At 44.9% G+C, this 25,813-nt stretch overlaps 1 protein-coding gene across 1 annotated transcript in view; it reads left to right on the forward strand.

Annotated features, from left to right (window-relative positions):
* The window catches only part of LOC310867906 (F-box/LRR-repeat protein 7-like), a gene marked incomplete at its 3' end in the record, with an annotated part of 46,394 nt that extends 29,279 nt beyond the window's left edge, over positions 1-17,115 (forward strand). The window contains exons 3-5 of the mRNA XM_083778076.1: positions 10,855-11,153; positions 12,239-12,605; positions 16,379-17,115. Of these exons, the coding sequence (XP_083634202.1) occupies positions 10,855-11,153; positions 12,239-12,605; positions 16,379-17,115 (1,403 nt within the window). The remainder of the gene's footprint in view (positions 1-10,854; positions 11,154-12,238; positions 12,606-16,378) is intronic.
* Between the last annotated feature and the right edge of the window lie 8,698 nt (positions 17,116-25,813).

Genomic DNA, 25,813 nt, shown 5'->3' on the forward strand with positions numbered 1-25,813 from the left:
CTGTTCCTGTTTTCCATCCGCTCGGTTAATCTTACCGGGGTTTCTTTTTCCACCTCTTTGCGTGTTATACTTTTATGAAATGTATCAAGCTTTGTGTGTGTGCGTGAGTGTGTGTGTGTGTGTGTGTGTGTGTGTGCGTGCGACCGTGCGTGCGTGCGTGCTTTACAATGCACACGCAGAGCAAACCAGCTGCATCTCTTCATCATTGCAGTCGTTGTGTCGCTGCGGTGATTATTCCGATTGATTTACATTAGCCCATTCTGGGCGGGAACCCCATTTTGGGTGTTTTAAAGCATTATGTTATGCTTTAGCTGTTGAAAGATAACAGATCTACAAGCTCATAGCGTGGCACCGAGTGCCGCGCTATGAACTTGAGCGAACGTTTCAAGTCATATCTGTGCTTCTGGGGGGGGTCCCTGGAACTACATATTTTCAGATGGGGGTCGGCGGCGAATTACATATAATGTGGAGGATGTTTTGGGGGTCCTTGACATGAAATAGTTTGAGAACCACTGATTTAGAAACATGAGGTTTTTTGGAGAAAACTGTCAGCATTTAGAAGGCATTATTTAGTAGAATGGTTCTCGGGTCTAAACGGGTTAAAGTTCTGGGTATCAAAGGATGCTTCACATGTGTCCCAGAAGTTGGAGTCGGGGCTTATATGTTAATGGGATCCTGCTGGGGGACTGCGGGAAATCGTCATAGTTCTTGGGCATTAGTGGCGAATGATTTCAGCCAAGTATGCTTTGCTGTGGCTGCGAGCGCATTTCAGAATGCATGAGTTTCTTTTTCTTTCTCCACCACTGCCCGTTGTTCTTCGTCCAAGGTAAAGACCAGATGTTAGACTCCCCCCCTCCTCCGATCACCCCCCCCCCCCCCCCCTCCAAAACCAAAATGAATCTTCCACCATCTGTACTCAGCGTACCATAATAATACTACCTCTCAGATGAGTTTAATCAGCTGCATGATATATTTGTTGTGGCAAGGAATCAGGATACACATGCAAATGACACAGAGGGAAACAAGTTGAGCTGTGCAGCCAGGGATCTGTGTCTCCATAGGAAACACCATCAAATACTTTCAACAAAAACGTTATTAAAAAGTTTTTTTGTTTATTTGATATTGATATAGTATTGTATAAGAATTTCTGTAATAAAGCAATTGAGCGTATGCACATGCATAAAACGAGTGCATGGCAAATCGAGTGGCAAAGTGAGTTTAATGTTATATTTAACACATTTTGACGTGAGATCAGATTCTAAAAATGTCTTCTATTCTAAAAAAAAAGCTATGTTTCTATGTCAGTCGTTCTTCGATTTTTCAAAAATAGCAGACCTACAAGCTCATAGCGCGCCACCGAGTGGCGCGCTACGAGCTTGTAGGTCTGCTATTTGAAAAATTGTGAAAATATGGCGCAAATCTTTGAATATATATTCTTTCAGAGCGATCGTTTTAAACTCAAATCTTTGTTTCTGGGGGGGGGGGTCCCTAGAACAACATATTTTCAGATGGGGGCCGGCGGCCAATTACAGATATTTTTGGGTGTCCGTGACATGAAAATGTTTGAGAAGGACTCATAAACATAGGGTTTTTCAGAAAACTGACAGGAATTTTAGGGCATTTGTAGAATCGTCCTCAGGTCTAAATGGGTTAACTCTTTCTTTGCCACACTAGGTGGCAGCAAAGTGTAGCTAACCCTTGCCAGCCGATCCAGTGATTTTTTTCCTCATGTTCACATCCTGTTGACCAGCCTCCAGACCACCATTGTTACCATCGGCTAGCTATAGCGTTAGCTCACGCTGGTTTACCTTTCGCCAGAGACGTTTACATGTCGGGAGCGATGCGAGTCAAAATCACAAATGATTAGATGGATGGTGAATTGACCATGGATGGACAAGCGCTCGTATTTCCACAGTTATAAGGCGTTGAATTGAAAATCCTACTTTGAACAGAAGTCTATGGGGCCGTGTGCAAAGATCCTGGTGCTGGAGGTTTTGCTGACAGATCTCTGCATGAGAAACCACACTGAAGAAAGTTCTGACGTGTGCCTGGATCGGGTCCCAGTAGAGCAGTCCGTTTGGACCATATAATACTGTGGTTCCAGACCTGTGGATCTTAACCCATTTTGACCTGGGAACGATTCTATAAATGTCTTCTAAATCCTAACAGTTTTCTGAAGAAGCAATGTTTCTATGTCAGTCGTTCTTCGATTTTTCAAAAATAGCAGACCTACAAGCTCGTAGCGCGCCACCGATGAGCTTGTAGATCTGCTATTTTTCAATAGCTAAAGCATAGCATGATGCTAACACCAAAAGGGGTTCCCCGTCCAAAATGGGTTATAACCACCACATCGTCGCAGACAAGACAATATACTGTTTCTACCTGAATGGCTTTGATTGTGTCTTTTTCAGATCCATTTGTTTTGGCTGCATCGTTGTGTTATGTCTGGCACTTAGATATGTCTGTCTGCAACATCTTTATGTCTTGAGAGTTGGCTCCTGTATTTGACAGGCTAAAGGCCAGCTGTCATAGAATAATAATTTGCACTGGCAAAAAAATAGTATGGCGTCTGGCATAGTTCTAAAAGAGACATGCACACACAAGGCATTGTCTGTCTTCCCCCGATTGAATGTCTCTCTGAACACTCTAGCAGAAACAATACATTATATATGGAACCACAAAAAGAAGTTCCAACTTTCATAAGTTCTTGCGCTTAGATTGAGATGACTGAACTGAACTTGAGTCTGAGGCGAGACATCTTGTAAAACTCTGTTTTCAATCAGGCGTTGCGAAATGATCAGGACTGCTGAGGTCAGTTGTTCTTTCGCAAAACAGTAGTGGGTGTTGTTTTGTGAAAGGAGTTGGATGACAACATGCTGCTCCGCACGGCGCCGGTCCCCATTGTGATCCTGCTAAACCGTTGCACTCCATCAGTGGTTTTTTGCTGGTTGTTTTTTAGAAAACACAGATGGGCCAATCAAGCCGGCAGCTTGGGCCAGCCCATAGCTATAGCTGGGAAAGCCTCTGGGAAAGCTTAAGTTCTCTGTCTTTTTCGTCCCTCCGACGTATTATCCATCTCTTCAAAGTGGTGGTTCTTCCTCAAAGACGTCCCAGGTGCTCCGTGGCTGCAAAAAGGCAGCGGAAAACAATCAAGTGGGAAGCTGTCTTCATTTAACTTTTCCCACCAGCTGTGTGAAAGCAGGGCTCAGAGTGAAGGGAAGAGTGGGGCGGGGATGGGGAGGGGGTTACCCTGATTAGCACTGTGATTCTCCCGGCTTGGAGCTCCTATGATCAGTGACACGTGTAATTACACAATTGGTGTGTTGCTCCTTCTTGTCCAGACAGATGGAGTCCATCTCCCTCTCCTCCATGTGAAACCCTTTGCATTAGCTCGGCTTCGGATTATTAAACTGCTGCTGCCTCGTTCATCCATCAAACCTAATGGCTCAGGCAGTGTGTCAGTGTGTGAGGAGGAAAATGTGAACTTGTTTCTCGTGGACGTCATCGGGTAAAGCAAGTCCATAGTAACCTGGGGTCCACCTCTGCTTTCTATGGCATAGGCAGCTCCACCACGGACCCCCTATAGCCTGGGGTCCACCTATGCTTTCTATGGCATAGGCAGCTCCACCACGGACCCCCTATAGCCTGGGGTCCACCTCTGCTTTCTATGGCATAGGCAGCTCCACCATGGACCCCCTATAGCCTGGGGTCCACCTCTGCTTTCTATGGCATAGGCAGCTCCACCACGGACCCCTAGCCTGGGGTCCACCTCTGCTTTCTATGGCATAGGCAGCTCCACCATGGACCCCCCCTAGCCTGGGGTCCACCTCTGCTTTCTATGGCATAGGCAGCTCCACCATGGACCCCCTATAGCCTGGGGTCCACCTCTGCTTTCTATGGCATAGGCAGCTCCACCATGGACCCCCTATAGCCTGGGGTCCACCTCTGCTTTCTATGGCATAGGCAGCTCCACCATGGACCCCCTATAGCCTGGGGTCCACCTCTGCTTTCTATGGCATCGGCAGCTCCCGGCAGGATCCGCCGGGAGAATTTAGACACAGCTGCGCGACATGAGATTAATTAGAGCGACAGAGAGAGAGAGGTGTGTGTGTGTGTGTGTACGGGTGTGCGTGTGTGCGTCAATTTAACAAAGGTGCAGTCGATCAGAAATCAGCAGAGAGTGATCAACGTTTGTGCTACTCGAATTTTCCTCCCTGGAAATAAAAACGTCTGGGTTTCCGAGGCTAAGCCCATAGTAACGTGTCCTTTTTCTGTATTTGGATACCATATATGTTGTTGATGTTTTATAGATTTATTATATTCATCATCTATGTTATTTAGTGAGGCAGGTGGAATTGCATTATGGCCATGTTCGTTGCAGTGTGTAGTGCTCTATGATGTTGGATAAAGCCAACAAATAATACTAAAGGTAGCTCAGACAGATTTATCAAGTTCCTGAATAAACAGACTCGGTGGTGTCTCTCTTCGCTCAAGTTCACTTGAGACGGCGCCCCTCCATCCCGGTCTAAAACCTTCATGGGAAAGTCCCTCCATTCATGGCGTGGAAAACTGTGTCGCTAAGTAGACAGGGATAACCATACACAGGTGACTGACAATCAACATAGGGATTGGCTGGGAGACTAACGGGACACAGGTGGAGAAAACTAGTAATCACAGGGAGGTGAGACAACACAGGTAACAATAGCAACAGAGGAAACCAAAAGACACTAGATACTACAAAATAAAGGTACACATGCACCACAAGGAAGATAGAGCCCTAGATCTTACCCTTATCCCTAAACTTATTTGCTATTTTTTACTATTTTAAAACATTTCAAAATAGTACAAATAGCCGATCTACAAGCTAACAACGTGTCGATGTAGATTGGCTATAGTTGAACTATTTTTAAATGTTTTAAAATAGTAAAAAATGGCAAATAGGTTTAGGGATAATTTTACACTCTCAAGAGTTGATGTTGTTAAACATCTGCATTACTTAATTCACAAGAAGTCTGCACAATTAGAGTATGTAGAAGAATTGTAATTTTGATCAACGTTTGCCCTGTTATCTCTGGAATTGTGGACAAAATCCCATTCAACGACAACAACATATTCAAAGTTTGGGGTCTGAGAGGCTAAATCACATTAAATGGTGTTCCGTGGCTCAAATACCGAATAAATAATGGGCCTTGATATGAACATGGTTGAAAACCACTGGCGTATAGCATAGCATTCAAAGCATGCCACATATTTCATGTGGAATCCAACCATGGACAGGCCACCCGTGAGACAAGTGACATGGCTATATGTCAAATCCAGACCACGGTAAATCATAAACCCCCATGAATGAACGTCACAAAGTCACAACATCTACATTTGAATAATTTGAATAAGATGTGTACAGTGTACCACTAATTGAATTATGTCTTAATGGGCTAGTATGTGCACCACTGCATGATCTTTTGTGTGTGTGTGTGTGTGTGTGTGTGTGTGTGTGTGTGTGTGTGTGTGTGTGTGTGTGTGTGTGTGTGTGTGTGTGTGTGTGTGTGTGTGTGTGTGTGTGTGTGTGTGTGTGTGTGTGTGTGTGTGTGTGTGTGTGTGTGTGTGTGTGTGTGTGTGTGTGTGTGTGTGTGTGTGTGTGTGTGTGTGTGTGTGTGTGTGTGTGTGTGAGCGCGCGCGCCATTGTAGATCGGCTATTTGTTTATGTCCTCACAAGTAGAGTAATACAAGTGTGTGTGTGTGTGTGTGTTGAGGTCTCCAGTGAGAGTGTGTAGCTAAGCTGTGGACAGAATGATATTCTGAGGACCTTCCCCCTGGGAGATGGGATGGCTCTGTGGATGTCATCACCAGTGTTGCCAGGTTGTGCGAGAGAAACCAGCACGAAAAGAAGCCCAAAAGAAGCGAGCCCTTTGCCATGTAAACTAGCCATGTTCATTGGCTATAGTTGAAAATAACATAACATAATTACATATCCTAATAAAAAAAGAAATACTGGTAGTAACAATGATCTTTTGAATATTTATTGAAAGATTTATTAATACAATATTATTAATTTTGGGCGTCCTTGACGTGAAAATCTTTGAGAAACATTGGTTTAAATAACATTATGAAACAAGCAAGCCGCCATAAAAAAAATACAAAAAAATACAAACAACTTTGCAGGAAAAACAAGCCCAAAGTCACTTATAATAACCAGACATGGCAACCGGCCTGGCCATCATTCAGCCTATAGGAAGTATAGACTGACCCGCAGCTCTGGAATACACATCTGGCAGGAGGTCAGTCTGTGTAGGCGGCGCGTCACTGCCTGCCTGGCCGTCTGTCCTAGCCCATTCTGACCTGAGATCAGATTCTAAAAATGTCTTCTACATCCTGACAGTTTTCTGAAAAAGCTATATTTCTATGTCAGTCGTTCTTCGATTTTTCAAAAATAGCAGACCTACAAGCTTGTAGCACGCCACTCCGTGGCGCGCTATGAGCTTGTAGATCTGCTATTTTTCAATAGCTAAAGCATAGCATAATGCACCAAAAGGGGTTCTCCCGCCCAAAATGGGCTAGTGGAGCACAAATCTTCATGACAGACACGGTCCATTTGTCACGCGGACATGTCATACAGAACCGGCCCACAGTCAGCCTGAGAGCAGCACCTGCCAAATCTGGACCGCTGAGGCTGTTTTATTGGTTCTGAGGAAGTCCCTGCCGGGTCCGTCTGTCTGTGTCTAATCTCTCCAGCTACAATGTACAGTTATGGTAGAATCTACATTAACTATACATGTTATACCTATTCAAACAATTAACACTTATTGAGGTCATCCTAAAACTTTGTCAAAGAAGATACTGATTAGTACATTCCCCGTTTTTTTTTCTTCTGCTGTGCGCACGCACACACACACATCTTTGCATGCATTCATATTTAACAAGAAATATGAATTAAATATGAAGTAAATGTGAACACAAACAATAGTAGACATATATGCAGAAACTTGGAAAACTCAACAAGTGCTTCGATCAGGATACACATCACGGGTACAGGAAGCATCGCCTCCTCCATATATCACAGAAACGGAACAGAATTTCGCCAAAGTCTTATAGCTCTCGACTTGGGCATTCCTGCAATCTGCAGGCCCCTCACGACTGATTTATGGACATTACCGAGGCTTCCAAGTATGAACACAAGTAGTTTACATTTGTAGCCAAGCTGTATGCATCCTTAAGACGCTATACTTAAGCACCTTCTGTCCTCCTCAACAACAACAACATCTGGTGTAATAGTATCATGGACTGTAGCACCCGACGAAGCTCACAGTGAAACGCGTCGTGCTAATAAATAAGTTGATGATGCAGTAAGTTGTCCGTCTCTATTCCCTGGAGTGGAGTGTGCAGTCAGTCCCTTCCTTGGAAGGTCTGCTCTCCTTGTTTTAAGTCTATGCCTGCTAACTAGACTTGACCTCTGACCTCCCACAGGGTTTGTTGGATGTGCTACATCTAGCCTAACCTGACGCTGCCAGATCCAAGAAACTTGCTACACAAATTTGTTTCACAGCTTATTGGGATCTGGGAAGCAAATTCGATGACGGGGCTGTTTTTTTCAAGATACTTGGTAGATGATTGGATGGGACCGTCTGTCTATCACCGTGTGGGCGTGCAAACACAACCAATCATATTGACTTGTCTATATAGCTTCACATCCGGTTTCGCACATATCCCGCCCTTAGCTCACGCTGATTGGTTCGGTACGGAACGGATTGGTGTCAGCTCAACTCCCTGAGAGATCCCAGATGAGTGCTGTGTTGGGGAACATGGTTACCCAATACCGCCCCCATCTGGCAGCGTCAGGTTACATCTAGCCCTAGTCTCTCAAGACAGACTGTGAACAACAGGGGTCGCTGTTTTCACGAATATTTGCCGATGGTATGCTCAGATTGATCTAACCCTTACCTCAGTCTTAACTGGGTTAATTCTGGGCTAATTCCCTTAACCTCATATCAGTCTCCGTGGCTCAGCGGTCCGGCCTCCGGCCTGGGCCGTGGCTCAGCGGTCCAGGCACCTTGGCCCGTAGCCCGAGTCTGGCAGTGTGCCGCGGGTTCGACTCCCGATCCTGACGGCCTTCACTGCATGTCACTCCCTCCCATCTCTCTCCCCCATTTCCTGTCAGCCTACTGTCTGTCCCTCTATAAAAAATATAAAAGAACTTACTGGTGATTATTATACAATAGGTTGGTAACATTGGAAGCGGGTGGAATGGATCATGTTTGCGGGTCTCAACCATAAGATTCCCATTTACTAACACCTAGTTCTTCATTGATAAGGCAGTCCCAGAGTGCCTCAAGGTGACTTCATACTATTAGCAACTATACTTTCAAAGGCTTAGTGTTGGTGGATGATGATGACTATCTATCCTGTGAACTATGAGTCTGGACCGAGGGACTGACGGCCGGGGGAGACGTTGTGATAGCATCACCGGAGCGACCACTCACTGTCCCCAGAAACCCACGGAGCAATCTGATCCAACGCAGACGCGTTGAGGCCCCCGGAGCCGACCCGGGAAGGGATCTCCTCCGTCTCACGCAACAGCGGATTAAGGGGTGATGAAGATGATGGGATCCGTGCAGCCAACGACGCTTCTCACGGCTGCATCTCCCAGACGTGGCGGCAATCAGTGCAGAACATCTGTCAAGAAGGCCTCATTGTTTACAACGAGGGAAAACCCTCCGCTGTCTGTCTGTCAGCTCGCACGCCTCCAACCTCCTCCTCCCAGCTTTGAACCCAGCCACCTCCTCTGATGAGGAGGAGGAGGAGGAAGAGGAGGCCTCCAACCTCCTCCTCCCAGCTTTGAACCCAGCCACCTCCTCTGATGAGGAGGAGGAGGAGGAAGAGGAGGCCTCCAACCTCCTCCTCCCAGCTTTGAACCCAGCCACCTCCTCTGATGAGGAGGAGGAGGAGGAGGAAGAGGAGGCCTCCAACCTCCTCCTCCCAGCTTTGAACCCAGCCACCTCCTCTGATGAGGAGGAGGAGGAAGAGGAGGCCGGATCTCCTCCTCCCAGCTTTGAACCCAGCCACCTCCTCTGAAGAGGAGGAGGAGGAAGAGGAGGCCGGATCTCCTCCTCCCAGCTTTTAACCCAGCCACCTCCTCTGATGAGGAGGAGGAGGAAGAGGAGGCCTCCAACCTCCTCCCAGCTTTGAACCCAGCCACCTCCTCTGATGAGGAGGAGGAGGAAGAAGAGGCTGGATCTCCAAGCATGTGCCAGATACACTCACGATCGCAATGCGCACCACACAGTGTTGATTTTGATGGCAGATTCTGATTTAGTTTAAGTCATTGTCTTTTTGAATAAAATTCTATTTAGTTTTAGTCATATTTTTTGTCATCTGAAATGTTTTAGTTTTAATTGACTAAATATCACTTTGTCGACAAAAATTTATTTTGGTGGGCCTTGATGCCTGATCTTACACTTGGTCGCATGCTGAAAATTGCAGATCTGAATAGTGAATAGTGTGTGTGTGAGTGGGGTTGTTAAAACCCTTTTGGTGTTTTAAGCATGTTATGCTTTAGCTATTGAAAAATAGCAGATCTACAAGCTCTATTTTTGAGAAATCGTAAAAATGTAGTGCAAATCATTCAGAGCGAATGTTTTTAACTCAAATCTTTGCTTTTTGGGGGGGGGGGGGGGGGGGTCATACATATTTCAAGATGGGGGTCGACGGCCAGTTACATATAATTCTAGGGGTCCTTGACATGAAATAGTTTGAGAACGACTGAGATAGAAATATGGGTTTTTTCAGAAAACTGTCATGATGGGGCATCTTATTATTATTCTGCTCATGGACTATATGACTCATGGTAGACGTGACGTGAACCATTTTCCAAAGTATACTATATCTGTTTATTTTGTTTCTTAGTTACAAATAAAAAAATGTCATCTGTGTGCAAGGGCCTTAACAATGACTCATAACATTGCTATTCTAACTGTATTCTTATACAGTTAGATACCCCCCCCCCCCCCCTCATCTAGACAAAACATTGAGCTTTATTGGAAATCAGTGAAATCACTCAACGGTCCTAATTGTCACATAATGCAGGAGGAGGCAGCAGGATGTCGCGTTTTGGAAAATGGGCGCTTCCAGACTGCAGAATTTATTGGCAGAAAGTAGCTCAAATGGTCCTCGTATGGTCTACGATGGTTTTTTCTGAAACAAACAATTTGCAGATATAGGCTACTGATAAGCGTGGAATTGTGGACAAAATCTTGTCCAAAAATGACGACAAAATATTCGTACGTTTTGTGTCTGAGAGGCTAAATCTCATCAAATGGTGGTCCGGACCGTATACGTGGCTCAAGTACCGAATAAATAATGGGCCTTGATATGAAAAGGGTTGAAAACCACTGCTCTATTATTTTATTTTATTTTTATTTCTTTATAGAGGGACAGAAGTCAGTAGGCTGACAGGAAATGGGGGAGAGAGAGATGGGGGGGGGAGTGACATGCAGTGAAGGCCGTCGGGATCGGGAGTCGAACCCGCGGCACGCTGCCAGACTCGGACTACCGGCCGAGGTGCCTGGACCGCTGAGCCACGGCCCAGGCCTCACTGCTCTATTCTGTCCCATTGTATGAATTAACCCATTTTGGGCGGGAACCCCTTTTGGTGTTAGCATTATGTTATGCTTTAGCTATTGAAAAATAGCAGATCTACAGGTCTGCTATTTTTGAGAAATCGAAGAACGACTGACACAGAAACATAGCCTTTTCAGAAAACTGTCAGGATGTAGAAGACATTTTTAGAATCTGATCTGTTTCTGTCACTCTCTCTTTCTCCCCCCACCACCCCACCCCCCACCAAACGAACCCCAACAGGTGTGGACTCCGGCCCGCGGACCCTGAGCACCCCCAGCCCCGGGGGCCTCATCCTCCCGTCCAAGTCGTCCTCCGTGTCCTCGCCGCTGTCCCTGTCCAGCAACGGACACGAGACCCACTCGTCCTCCTCGTCGTCGGCGCCCCCCGGTGGCGACACGGTGGCCGTGGTGGTGCACGCCCAGCCCCCCCCCACCACCACCACCACCACCACCACCTCCAACCGCTCCACCCGACACCCGTCCAAGAGCCACCACCAGCACTCCCCCGCGGACCTGCTCCCCGACCACGCCCTCCTGCAGGTATACAGCGTTGACTATCGTCGACTAAAAACTGAGAAATGTCAGTCGACTGCCTTTTTTCAATGGCTAAAACTGGGGTGCATACTTAGTTTAGACTAGTCATTGGTTAGACAGGGGTTAAGGTTAGGTTTAGGATGAGGGTTTGAGATAGGTTGTAGTTGTAGGACTAATGACGGGTCTAACCAGTGACTAGTCTAAACCAAAAACTGTCTAAACTAAGTACTGCACTCCTAAAACTAAAAAATGAATGAAATAAAAACTAAGCTATGATGACTCAAAGGCCCAATCCCAATTGCCTCCCTCAAGCCCTGAGCCCTCATTGACTTTAGTGACGTCAGCTGTGAGTGCTTGAGGGTGAGAGGCTGCAAGGGCTCCAAATTGTTGTGAAAGAAATGGGACAGCACTTTGAAGATGAGTCCGCCATTCATGACACTTTGCATCACTTTATAAAAACTCCTTATTCACAGCCGGTGCCTACATGCTTGGCCTATTTATACATGTCTATCACGTCTATTTTAGTATTTAAGCTGATCGTTTACACTTTCGATACACTTTCCTGTGTGATAGGGGTTGTAATATTCATATATAATAATAATATAATAATAATTCATTATAAATTGCATTTCCATATTATTTTACTTTGATCATTAGTCATTTCTCATCATGTTTCCCTTATTATTATTATTGTTATTAAATATATAGCCTATCCTTCCATTCCGTCTCCTTTTGAGAACAGTGAGAAAGCACTATTGTGTTTGTTGACATTCTAACCACAATACATACAATAATACAAACTCATTTGCATACTTAAATGATTGACGTTCGGAGGATCCCCCTCATTCCCCTGGTAACGCTATGAACTGTGGGTAATTTCTTTGCCAAAATCAGCATCGATGCCGACTTTGGCAAAGGGCACATAAAGGGGCGGGGCTGAGCCCTCACCGACTTACCAATTTCAAATGGGACATCCCTCAAGCCCTCGCAGACTTCACATGAACGCGCAGGGAAAATGTGGTTGCCTCACCCGGCTCACCGATGCGTATATCTTTTCTACGTCCCTACGTCTCCCCCCCCCCCGCCTGCAGGTCTTCTCCCACCTCCCGACCAACCAGCTGTGCCGCTGCGCCCGGGTGTGCCGGCGCTGGTACAACCTGGCGTGGGACCCGCGGCTGTGGAGCACCGTGCGGCTGACGGGCGAGCTCCTCCACGCCGACCGCGCCATCCGCGTGCTCACGCACCGGCTGTGCCAGGACACGCCCAACGTGTGCCTCACCCTGGAGACGGTGGTCGCCAGCGGCTGCAAGCGGCTGACGGACCGCGGCCTGCACGTGGTGGCCCAGTGCTGCCCGGAGCTGCGGCGCCTGGAGGTGGCCGGCTGCTACAACGTCTCCAACGAGGCCGTGTTCGAGGTGGTGTCGCGCTGCCCGAGCCTGGAGCACCTCAACCTGTCGGGTGAGTGTTTGGCTGTTAGGTCGCTGGGAGCGCTGGTTTCTCACAGTGGGGCACCCGTGATTCTGAATTCTCTCTTACTCTCTCTCTCTCTCTCTCTCTCTCTCTCTCTCTCTCTCTCTCTCTCTCTCTCTCTCTCTGTATGTGACATTTAGCCCAGCGGTTCCCAAACCTTTTCATGTCAGGGACCCCCAAATTGACACTGATGAGCCCGTGGACCCCCAGTTGAAAAATATATGCCAGGGACCCCTCCATAAGATCTGCTCCAGCAGTGATTCTCAACCCGTTTAATTTCAAGGACCCCCAGTTTGACATGCATATTAGTCTATAGACCCCCATTTAATGGCATTTCTAATTCTGGGACCCCCAATTTATATTGTAAAATCAATGTTAATGTAACTCTGTAATGTAACATTTAGCTGGGTACTCCCTGGAACTCCCTTTGGGAACCACTGATTTAGCCTTTGAGGTGTCCTCCATCGGCTGTCAGTAGCCTATAGTTCTGACAATAAAGATAATGACACCAGCTGACTGTGCTGTGTCACGGTCACAGACTTTGCCCATCTATATGTCGCATTTCTGTTATGTTCTACTTGTTTTGATTCTATGTTCTGCTCATATAGATGTTGTATTTCTATGTTCTTGTTCTAGTTGCTTTGGTTCTATGTTGTCTTCCCCAGGTGTTTCTCATGTGTAATCAGCCCTCATGTGTATATTAGTCTTGTTCACCAGTCAGTCATTGTTTGGTGTCAGTTCATCATGTTAGTTTGAGTTATCTGTCTCTGTTCACCTTTATTAAAACACCCAACCATGGGTTTGATCACCACCACCTGCCTGGCTGTCCTGCTTTTGGGCCCTCACCTCACCAGAACGTGACAAATGGTTGATAAGAGTGGATGATGGATTGCTTATGTGACGCTGAAAAATAAATATGGCTGATCGCGATGCAATCTCCACGATGATTTGTAGGCTAAACAAAGGGAGGTGTCATCAGACAGGAGTAGGCTACCCTAAATTAATATGGCCTGCACCCAGCTGTCACTGACCGAGAAAAGTGGCTTTAGTCTTCAGCGAGTTGGAGAAGTCATATGAAATGTAGCCTATATTTATTTGGTAATTTAAGTGTTTTAAAGACCAAAGAATGCGCTGGATCAAAAATCACAGCAGAACGACAAGTGCAGGGCATGATCATTGATCATAATATCTAAATGCACCAAGCCTCTGTGTGTGTCTGTGTACGTGTGTACGTACATCTGTAATCCACGTAACTCGAAAATCGTTCAGCCCAACGACTTCAAATTCGACACACGTGTTCCACACCCCCACAGGGAGTGCAGTGCCTGTTGTCGAGTCCGCCGGATAGCCGGTTCTCCAGAACCAGCACAAAAGCCCTTGTCCGGATTCTGGACCTGTTCTCACCTATATCTCCAAATATGGAGCTGAGTAGCTGACATCACAATGTTTGTTCTGACAACACAAATTGGTTCCGACATCTGCGTAGACTCCATATTTGGGCATGCCTGACAAAGAACTCCATATATGGGCATAAAAGGGACACAATAACTGGGTGGGGCATTGATTTCCAACTTGCATCGTTCCAATTAGGCCAGTGCCCAACTGGCACCGCTCTAGTTTCATTAAGAAGCAGTCTTATTAGAAGGCTACTGTTGACTGTAGCCTATACTACAATATGACTTGGAAACAGATGGCATTGAACATGAACTTGGATTTCTGACCTGCGATGCTTCCGTAAGGGCCCATATAGCGTGAGTATAGGCCTAACAACAATCGGAACATTATGAACGAAATGCTGCACAGATGTACATTGTTGGGGAAAATGCCCCCCTCCACCCCCCTCTCCCTTCTCTCTCTCGAAAGCAATTGAATGGACTGGAGTTGTGTGTGTTTGAAAAGCCTATCGGTCGGTAGACTACTTTAACTCATTTTGAGCGGGAACCCCTTTTGGTGTTCGCATTATGTCATGCTTTAGCTATTGAAAAATAGCAGATCTACAAGCTCATAGCGAGCTTGTAGGTCTGCTATTTTTGAAAAATCGAAGAACCACTGACATAGAAACATAGCATTCAAAGCAATTGAATGGACTGGAGTTGTTGTGGGTGTTGAAAAGCCTGTCGGTCGGTAGGCTACTTTCAGTTTTTGCGGCGGCCGGGGCAGGTTATGAAAAAACCTGCCCTGCGCATCAGTATACTTCCATCTGCAATCTTAACCTCAAGAGTTCTTCTTCTTCCTCCTCGAGATCCTTCGAATTCTCCTCCGTTTTCTCTTGAAGCTGGTAGAAACATTAGAGGAGCTAAGGGGGGGGGGGGGGGGGGGGGGGGGAGGGGGGGGACGCTCTGCCAGCTTTACGCTCCCATGTGGGAGAAGAAAGGCTTTCTTTAGCTGAAAGCAAGACTTTGACTCGACACAACTTAGTAAGAAGACCAGTCTGGTGCTTTCATTAAGGAAGTGACGCACGCACGCACGCACGCACACACGTCTCGCACGCACACACGCACACACGCACACACGCACGCACAAAAGAAAAAAGAATGACTGTCTTTTTGGACTGAACTCTGGTTGGCCGAGCAAAGCCCTCCAACCATTAGCGAGAGGAAGTGAGCCTTTTGTTGTAAAAATAGCCTCAAACACTTTGTGGCTTTTTTTTTTACTTTAAAGGCACAAAATAATGAAATAAAGTCTATTTCTTTAACTGGAGAGAAGGAAGGATATCCACTGCCAAGGATTTTAGTATTTTTTTTTGTCTTCCCCTGAAAACTGAGCCGCTCTTGGTTTTCTACCAGCTGTTTGCTCACAGCCTCCATCCAGTTCACTTCAGCACAAGGCAGGCATGTGGCCAAGAAGTGCAGGTTTTTACCCTCTGGCGCCCCCAGGAGGCCCTTTCTGACTCAGCATTCAACGCTGAGCACTGTTGCCACTGTTGTCTGCTTATTATGAGCGACTTTGTCCTTGTGGTCTCCTGATAGATGTTTGTTCAGGCCAATTTAGAAAGAAACCAGTATTACACATCCTCTAGTTTAATGGATGGCGTCACATTTTGGTCATGCGTAACAGAATGTCATAAGCCTTTGTTTCTGGGTTGATTTATTGTACAAATAAACTGAGCTAACTTAAACCACTTCCAAACTAATCTGAGTTCCCAGACATTTTCACCAGCTCTCACATATAAACGTGGAGCCTGCATGGGAAAAACTGACATCTCTATTTTGAGAAATGTCATTATTGGCAAACATTACATTTCCCCAAATCTTCAAAGAAGCTTGAAAAAATAATGACAACCCGTCACGGTGTGAGGAATTATGAGCTTGCAGATCGGCTATACTGTATTCCCTAGCACAACAAAATATAGAATAGGGCAGTGGTTCTAAAAGTCTGGTCTGGGGACCCCCCGGGGGTCCTTGGGGAGGTCCCAGGGGGTCCCCAGGAAAATGTGTTAATACAACATCACAATAATTCTACTCTTCTGGGAGGTCCCTGAAATAGGCCTATAGGCTTTTGAGGGGCACGGCATGGCTTTTGTTGTGAATATGGCAGCCAAGTCTATGGGATTTTGAATGTTTGTTTAGAGCACTTATGACGTAAATCGTTGGCCAGTCAAGTCTATGGACTTTAATGTTTGTTTAGGGCACTACATGATGACGTAAGATGTCATGTGGCTGAAAACAAAATACAGTAGTAGCACCCGTCACTTCACACAAGTGTGATTTTCTTTGAAAGAACTCAACCAATAAGCTGCTCTCCTCCGCTCTCCCGCCCAGGCTGCTCCAAGGTGACGTGCATCAGCCTGACCCAGGAGGCGTCCCTCCAGCTGTCTCCTCTGCACGGCCAGCAGATCTCCATCCACTACCTGGACATGAGCGACTGCTTCTCGCTGGAGGACGAGGGCCTGCGCACCATCGCCTCGCACTGCCCGCGCCTCACCCACCTCTACCTGCGCCGCTGCCCGCGGCTCACGGACGAGGCGCTGCGCCACCTGGCGCACCACTGCCCCGCCGTGCGCGAGCTCAGCCTCAGCGACTGCCGCCTGGTGGGCGACTTCGGCCTGCGCGAGGTGGCGCGCCTGGAGGGCTGCCTGCGCTACCTGAGCGTGGCGCACTGCGCGCGCATCACCGACGTGGGCGTGCGCTACGTGGCGCGCTACTGCCCGCGGCTGCGCTACCTGAACGCGCGCGGCTGCGAGGGCCTGACGGACCACGGCCTGGGCCACCTGGCACGGAGCTGCCCGCGGCTGCGCTCGCTGGACGTGGGCAAGTGCCCGCTGGTGTCGGACTCCGGCCTGGAGCAGCTGGCGCTGTACTGCCAGGGCCTCCGGCGGCTCAGCCTGAGGGCGTGCGAGAGCGTGTCGGGCCGCGGGCTCCGCGCGCTGGCCGCCAACTGCTGCGAGCTGCAGCTGCTCAACGTGCAGGACTGCGAGGTGTCGCCCGAGGCGCTGCGCTTCGTGCGGCGCCACTGCCGGCGCTGCGTCATCGAGCACACGAACCCCGCCTTCTACTGAGGAGGGAGGGGGGGGGGGTTTCTTACGACAAATGGTTTTCTTTTACGTTCCTGCTATCACGGTGGTTGATCGACTGAGTTACCTACGCGGGCACTGTTTACCAAACCCCTGGGTCGGGACCCATTTGTGGGTCTCTGGACCAATTTTTATACGTAAGTCTCCCATTTTATTTTTTTACATATTTTTCTTTTTTTATATATTTCAACAGATTGAGATTGAACAAACCAACAAACAAATCTTAAGAAATTTCATAAATGAAAATTATGATAATTAAGAAGTTAGTGTAAATAGCTGATCTACAAGCTCACAGCACCGTGCTGGGCACTTAGTATAGATTTACTATTTTCACTAGTTTTGGTCCCGTCTAACGTCTAATGTCTCTTTTGGGTCTCGACCCGAGAGGTTTGGGAGCCACAGACCTACAGGGTTAATTAAGATGCCTGCAGGACTTACTTGGTGGAAACTGGTGTGCAATATTGGCAAAAATTGCACAGTAAAGTCCTTTGTGTTAATTAAAGGACCACTTCACCACTTTTCAACTCCTCTTCCTATAATTGGTCCTCACTAATGTTCATGATAAAATACCACAATTTCTTTCTACTCAGTCTGTGTCTCATAGGAGGGCTGTGGGCAGTTCAGAAACCCGTCCACCAGTGACATCATCGATGGGGAATTCAAGCTAATAGAAACGGCAGGCTTTCTTTTCCTGAAAAGTTGCAATACGATAATGGAAGCCATCGTTCTCACGATAATACAAATCTAAATATATTTTAAAACAAATCTTGTTTAAAAAATATCTGCCTGTTGATGATGTCACTGGTGGACGTGTGTCTGAACTTCCCAAAGCCCTCCTATGAGACACAGACTGAGTAGAACAAACAACAAACAGACTGAGTAGAACAAAATGGATGTGTTTTATCATGAACATTAGTGAGGACCAATTATATGAAGAGATGTTGAAAAGTGGTGAAGTGGTCCTTTAAACTATGAACAATCAGTGGAAAATAATTACCCCACGACGAGCATCTATATTTTTTCACGCTCTCAGTTCAATTAACACTGAAGATTTTGCTGCGTTCTTGTTTTTAGTTTTGTTTCTTGTTTTTGTTTTTTTTAAACCCGCATGGTTGTTGATGATGCTGTCCTCCGCAAATACTTCCATAGAATGTATTTAACAATGTATTGTATTTATCTGTAAGAGGAAAAAAAAGAAGAAAAAAAAAGTAGAGAAATTACAGGCATTTCAAATGTATGCATTTTGTTCCACGTGTCACAGTAGGCGATGTAAACATCATGCTATGATGTTGAGCACTGGGGGTACAGAAGTGTCATCATTTAAATATTCATTTTTATAACAGCTTTGTCTTTTAAAACTCATCACCAACCTTGAGGCCCTTCTTAACATCACATTACTACACCTATTTAGAAATAACTTCCCAAGACCACCACTAAAGAATGTAACTAATCCACCAAGCATTAGATCGGATGCACAAGGGAATTAAGAGGGGCATCTCGTGTAAAATTGGTTATTTTGTCCAGAATGTAAAACATGCACGCACGCACACACACACACAGTCACACACACACACACACACACACACACACACACACACACACACACACACACACACACAGTGAACATGATGTGAACATGTATGGCACAACATTATCAGACTTACATTTACCCTTGGAACTTCTTTTTTATGTCCAAAAATGACTGGATATACAGGTTTTATAGCAATTTGTAGAACTATTAGGCCTTAATTATCAAATGTCCAATCATGTTCTAATCAATGTAATCATGTATACTTTCCTTCTTTTTTTGGGGGGGGAAAAGTCAATTTTACATGGAGGTGCCCAGTCTTCTTGTCATTACCATTAGATCAGGTGAACAGAGCCTAATGGTCAGCTAAGTACTTCAAATGTTCATTGATCTATGTTTCGTGCATAATGCACTTTAAGCAAACTAACTGACAATCACTTCCGTTGAAGCTCCAAGTGTCTCGCTTCAGGTTTCAGACGATGGCCTTCTTTTTTTTTTACATATATATTTTTTATCCCACGATTTTGTAACCCATTTTCACCCCTGTGTCAATCATCTAATGTGATCCTGGGCTCTACACACCCTCCACCAACCTAGTCCCCATATAGAGCACCGAAGTCCTGACGTAACTCGCTCATCCCGACCATTCCCCTGGTTCGCGGAAGTGATTTCTCTATGGAGAATAACATGGGGTGATCTTAATATCGTCTACTATAAGCGTTGTGGTCCAAACATAAACAAGCTGTCTCGGCGTTATTGTCAGGGAGGTGTCTCTGTATCGTTTGCAACAGTCAGTCACTCATATATGATACAGTCTGCTTCTAGCGAAAATGTAACTAATTCAGTAGCAGTAACATTAGCGTTTTCTCTCAGTCAGTTGATTCTTCATATCCATATGAGTGAAGCGGCCGGGGTGACATGTTTATTTTTCAAACACAGTTGTTATATGAGGCGATGTCAAATCGCCTCAATGGGGATTACAATGCAACTAAACAAATACATGAACCTGGGGACTGACGCCCTCTACTGAAAGTGACGTCAGACTTCGGTGCTCTATATGGGGGACAAGGGGAGAGCAACGGACTTGAACTCATGCTTCCTTCATGCCTGAGTGTCCAAGTTGCTCCTTTACACCTGACAGGGGGGAGTTTCCCTGGTTGGACGTAGCGCGTGGAAGGAACACGTTATTCCAACCAGTTCCTTTCCCCTCCATCCAGACGATGGCCTTTTCAGGTCATAACAGTAAATGTGGGTTGTTTTCAGTTAAGTGTCATCATTCTGAAGTGCAGTTTTACCACCACTGAGGGGAGGAATCTCACTGACAATTAGAAATAAAATGTGGGATCGATGGACCAATTGTTAAAAAATAAACAAGAACACATTGCTGCTATAATTACACCAAATAAATGCCTTAACAAATGAACCACGTGCCGTAAACGCACCATCTGCGACTTGTTTTCCAAACGTTTTTGAGGGGCCCTCCTATGCACAGCTGTGTGTGTGTGTGTGTGTGTGTGTGTGTGTGTGTGTGTGTGTGTGTGTGTGTGTGTGTGTGTGTGTGTGTGTGTGTGTGTGTGTGTGTGTGTGTGTGTGTGTGTGTGTGTGTGTGTGTGTGTGTGTGTGTGTGTGTGTGTGTGTGTGTGTGTGTGTGTGTGTGTGTGTGTGTGTGTGTGTGTGTGTGTGTGTGTGGGGGGGGGCGTATATCACAGATTTGTGTGTATGCGCACAGAATGTGCTCAGCTGATTGGTTGAGCACGGAATGTGAGGTATGATGATAAGAGCGCCCGTCACTTCACACGAGTGTGATATTTTTTCCTTTTCATTTAGAATATTTCCATTTAATTTTCAAAAATACTGGAAGAAATCTACAAGCTCACATCATGACGTGGCAGGGATCACCGTCCATCAGAAGATGAAATCACTAAATTGCATGTTAATTAATGACTATGTGTGACCAGATTTGACTGCGAGATGAGAGACTGCCATCGCGCAAACTCCAGCTTTTCACCAGAGGAGGATTTTTTTTTTTTTTTTCAAAATGAGTTGGTAGCACAGGCAGACTCTTCACATACTAGAGCATGTCTGAAATAAGTGTCAGAGCTGAAATCGTGTACATTTAAATATAAATGCTTAAACATCTAGCTAGGTGTAATGTTAGAGAAGTGATCCTTTCAAGCCTCTTTTCTCAACTCGCTGTTTTCTGCAAGACATGGTGGGTCAAACTGAACAAACAATATGTCAATTTGAAGCTATGATTCCCTGCTTTCATATGACATGACAAAACCTTGGAAAAAAAAAATTAACATATGACCATGTTGCCCTGCCATTTAAATGATGAAATTATGGTTTTCTGAGATAATTAATTATGCAACATGCATCATCAGCCTGATGAAATGACAGGTGCAAGGCAAACACAAAACAATAGGGTATGTTTTGTAGGTCTATGTAATATGGGTCACATGGTAGTGGTAAAATAATTATGGGTTTTGCCAATAAGGAAAAGTAAAATGAAAAATTGTGCATTGCATATTGTGCTGTTGTTGCTTTCATTCATGTAAAAGGAACTGGAGATAGCGCTGACGGTGCTTCAATGGGAGAAAAGCAGGAAAATATTCCTCTTGCTATCATTATCGTCTGTCGAAAAGTAGCAGATCTACAAGCTCAAAACCCCTGGCTTTATGCTGAGTTTCGAGCTTGCAGATCTGCTACTTTTTATGCTTTTGTGGGCACTGTAGAGTAACAAAGCAAAAACGTTAAACATATCATTGGAGATAATAGGTTTCTGCCCAACAACAGCAACAATATACTGTATGAAAGGATTCTAAAATATGACATAAATAAATGCAGAACAATATTCTTCCACTGTAAGCGCTTGTCGAAGTGCAATTTTCACTGGCATACAATATCGCCAGATGGAAAGTACAGAGTGTATGACTGTACGCCTTGTATGAGTGTAACCCTAAACCCGGGCCTGAATGATTGTCCCGGTCCAGCCCTGCCTGAATGATAGTATTGAATAGCCGTATTGAATGTGTGTTCTTGTAGTTGGAAGGGTTCGAAGCACAGCACTATGGCTGCCAAGGTTAACCCATTTAGGCCCAACGTCGAAATTTAAAATATGCCAAGTTCTAAATCCTGACAGTTTTCTGAAATACCCATGTTTCTATGTCAGTGGTTCTCAAACATATTCATGTCAAGGACCCCAAATATATATGACATTGGCCGCCGACCCCCATCTGAAAATATGTTGTTCCAGGCAGGGTAGCAAGGATTTGAGTAGCAAACTCGCTCTGTAACAATATATATATATTCAAAGATCTTTCAAAAATAGCAGACCTACAAGCTCGTAGCGCGCCACTCGGTGGCGCGCTATGAGCTTGTAGATCTGCTATTTTTCAATAGCTAAATTCTAACATAATGTTTAAAACACCAAAAGGGGTTCCCGCACAAAATGGTTTACGCATCTAAAACCCCCACTGTGGTCACCTCTGCTAAAAATGAACTGTGTGCACTGATGACACTGCAGGGCTCTTTGGATAAAACCGTCCACCAAATGGCATATATTACGCTGAGTGGGGCCATAATTACAAAACCATAAATACAAGCTTATAGATTCCAGACCATGTGGTTGTACCTGGGACTTGAGGGCTTGTAACTCTTGAGTTGAACTTTCCTGAACCTCTTCTCCAGTTCCAGATGCTTCTCCTTCAGCTTTCCCCTGTCTCTCCGCTCCTTCAGAAAGTCTTCTTTGTAGACCTCGGCCTGATGATGGTACACAAGGACGTTTTGATTGATTGATTGAAATATTTATTAACAGTTTGTAGAATTTACAGTACATTTTAAGCACAAACTCAATACAAAGACGGTCAACTGTGAGTGGACGACCCAATTAAGCATTACACTTGTTTACAACAGGGTCCACATTGTTCAATTCATCAAAACATTTAAAGACATACAGACATTTAGAGACATACAAATAGACATTTCTATGTAGCTAAAGTACAGAACAGGAATTCCTCATATGGGAAGCAAAAAAGGGAAAAGATACAATATACAGTGAGGGAAAATGGGGGTGGGGGGGATTCAGATTTTACAGAGGCCAGTTTCGAATTGCAGCCATCCGTAGGTGCCCTTTGAGTTTTGAGTACGTTATGACAGTATAGAAGATCAGGCTGCTAATGGTAGGCTATAGACTATAAAGTTTGTGGAAAAATGCAGGTTAAACAACAATTTACTCAATTAGCAGATGCTCTTAATCCTGAGAGCGATTTACAGTAAGCAATGTAAACAATGTAAACACAGCAGGGTAATACATCAAATGCATACCTATATTCAGTCTAACGTTTAGACTTTAGACTGATATAGCCTATAGATATGTTTAGACTCTAAACAATATCAAAAAATAAATAACATTGAAACTATACAAACTAGAAAATTCGCAATTTAAAAAAATTGCAGAGTGTGGTTGCCGCAGTGGCTTACATATGCCCCTCCCACTAATATTGCCAGCCAATTACAATTTCAAGTCACGCCTTAGATCATGCGTAAGTAATTCAGAGGGGATTTAACCCCCGAAATTCATGTTTTTGCGACAAACGGTTACATTTCTCGCATTTGCGGCGCCCCCTATGGATGAAAATGGAATTGCTTTTAGAACTTGGTTGATTGAACCACCCCGGACATGTGATTAACAATTTGGGATGGATTGGACATTCCGTTCGTGATTTATGGCATTTTTGTGATATAGGCCCCTCCTACTAACTTCGGAAGACGATTACGGCCGAACGATACGCACTACCAAAATTCTGCATTTGGTGTTTTAATCGGATATGTCCAGAGATCATGTGTGCCGATTTCTGTGAGATTTGGACAAAATATGTAGGAGGAAAAGCAAAAAGTTTGTTTTGGACAAAATTCAAAATGGCGGAAAATCTATCATGGCGGAAATGGGCGTGGCCTATATGGGGAGATGCGTCATGACCCAAGGAATCCAGGGAAAACATAATTTTGATTTTACGACCTACGGTTCAAGAGTTATAAGCCAAAAGGTAAAGTGGGCTGTTATAGCGCCACCATGAGGCCGACCTATAAAATTATAATTTTAATTAATTTTAGTGATAATTATGAAATATCCCTAAAAGTTTTGTAACTATAGTGATTACAGTCTCCGAGGAAAAAATACTTGAATGTGATTTTTTGCCTTTTCCCATTCATGTCAATGGGGAAATTTAATTCACTAATAAATTCATATCAATTAAACTATACAACATTTCTCTTAACAAAATACAAGCACACGATTCCCGATTTTTCCGGTCAATTTGACATATGGCTCAAGTGCGTACAGCGTACAGTGTGGGAGGTATAAAGCGTCAAAATAAAGACTACTCCAGTGAAATAATAAAGTGTCACAGTTACAAGAGTCTGGTTGCCCATTCGGGCAACCACACTAACTATAGGATTCCACTGTCTGTTTTGGTGTCTTCAAGACAACATCCAAGCCCGTTTCCAGAGCTTCTCCTGTGTTTCACTGCCACCTTGTGGAGGTCCAGGGAACTGACTGATTGATTGAAATATTTATTAACAGTTTGCAGAATGGGTACATTTCACATGAAAGCACGACTCAATACAAAGACTGTTACTGTCTGTGGACGACACACTGATAAAGCATTACACAAGCTTGTTTACAACAGGGTCCACCATTTTCAATTCATCAGAAGTTTCAGAACGAAAATGTAGAAATAGGCCTACAACAGTGAATAAGCAAACAAGCATGTCAGGCCTATTCTGAGCACCAGCTGTGGCTACTTTCACAACTCACGACCAAGCAGCAGAATGTAAATGAAGGAAAGCACTAGTTAGGTGGCGGCCTAGATCAGTGGTTCTCAACCATTTTCATATCAAGGATCATTATTTATTTACTTGGCGTTTGAGCCACGGACCAGCATTTGATGAGATTTTAGCCTCTCAGACCCAAAACCTTGAATATTTTGTTATTGTTTGATGAGATTGTGTCCACAATTCTATGTTGTATTGATGTGAATGCTGATCAAAATAACAATTCTTGGCTGACACTAGCCAGGCCAAAGCATGGTAAAGAAAAAAAAAAAAGATTTCACACCAGTTGCTCATTTCATGATTTTAATCAACAAGTATTTAAAATTCCATTGTGAGGCAAGTATAGTGAGATATGAAAATATAATATTACAGCAGCATTTGGCAGTTTAGTAGGCCTATACAGTGAGTACATTACACATTCTAGGTCCCTTTCAAGAATATAAAACAGTATCAAAAGACTCAGCAAACTAAAGTATGTATAAAAGATTATTATGATGTACTTTCCTGTCTGCAGCATATTGATCAGTCGGTCCATGATATCAATATATTAAGGCTCCTAGTGTAAATTAATCTATATACCTTATGCGTACATTCATGAATTGATCACACCCTTGTCCAAACTACAGTATCTTCATAGTTGATCCTCACTAATGCTCATGAGAAAATGCTACCTTTTTTTTGTACTTGCTCTGTGTCTCATAGGAGGGCTGTGGACACCTCAGAACTGTCCACACAGCCCTTGCCTTGAGACACAGACAGAGTAGACAACAATGGTGGCATATTATAATGAGCATTAGTGAGGACCAATTATATGAAGATAGGTTGAAAATGGTCCTCCTTTAACACAAAATTCTTTCCATTACATCCTATCATATCTGACAGTACCATATCCTGTCTACCAGCAGGATACAAAAAAACACATCCCATCTACCAACAGGATACAAAAAAAATGTGTGTGTGTGTGTGTGTGTGTGTGTGTGTGTGTCAATCAGAAGGTTGATGGCCTGCAGCTCATGGTACAAACAAGACAATTCCGTGCTCAAACAGACAGACCTATACAGACAGATAGAGCTGTGCCTTGGAGTGGCTAGCACCACTCAGGAACCTGTCTGTCTACCAACAGGCCCCACAGGGTGTTTCTGGGTTTGAGGCACAGGCACTGATGTTGGCCCTTAAGGGAGACAGAATGAGAAGAGCGTCAACATACAGTACTGTGTGTCGACACTGTGTGTGAACGCACGCACACACACACACACACACACACACACACACACACACACACACACACACACACACACACACACACACACACACACACAC

The sequence above is a fragment of the Protomyctophum parallelum genome (genome assembly GCF_964188405.1).
Source record: "Protomyctophum parallelum genome assembly, chromosome: 12".
NCBI classification, from domain to species: domain Eukaryota; kingdom Metazoa; phylum Chordata; class Actinopteri; order Myctophiformes; family Myctophidae; genus Protomyctophum; species Protomyctophum parallelum.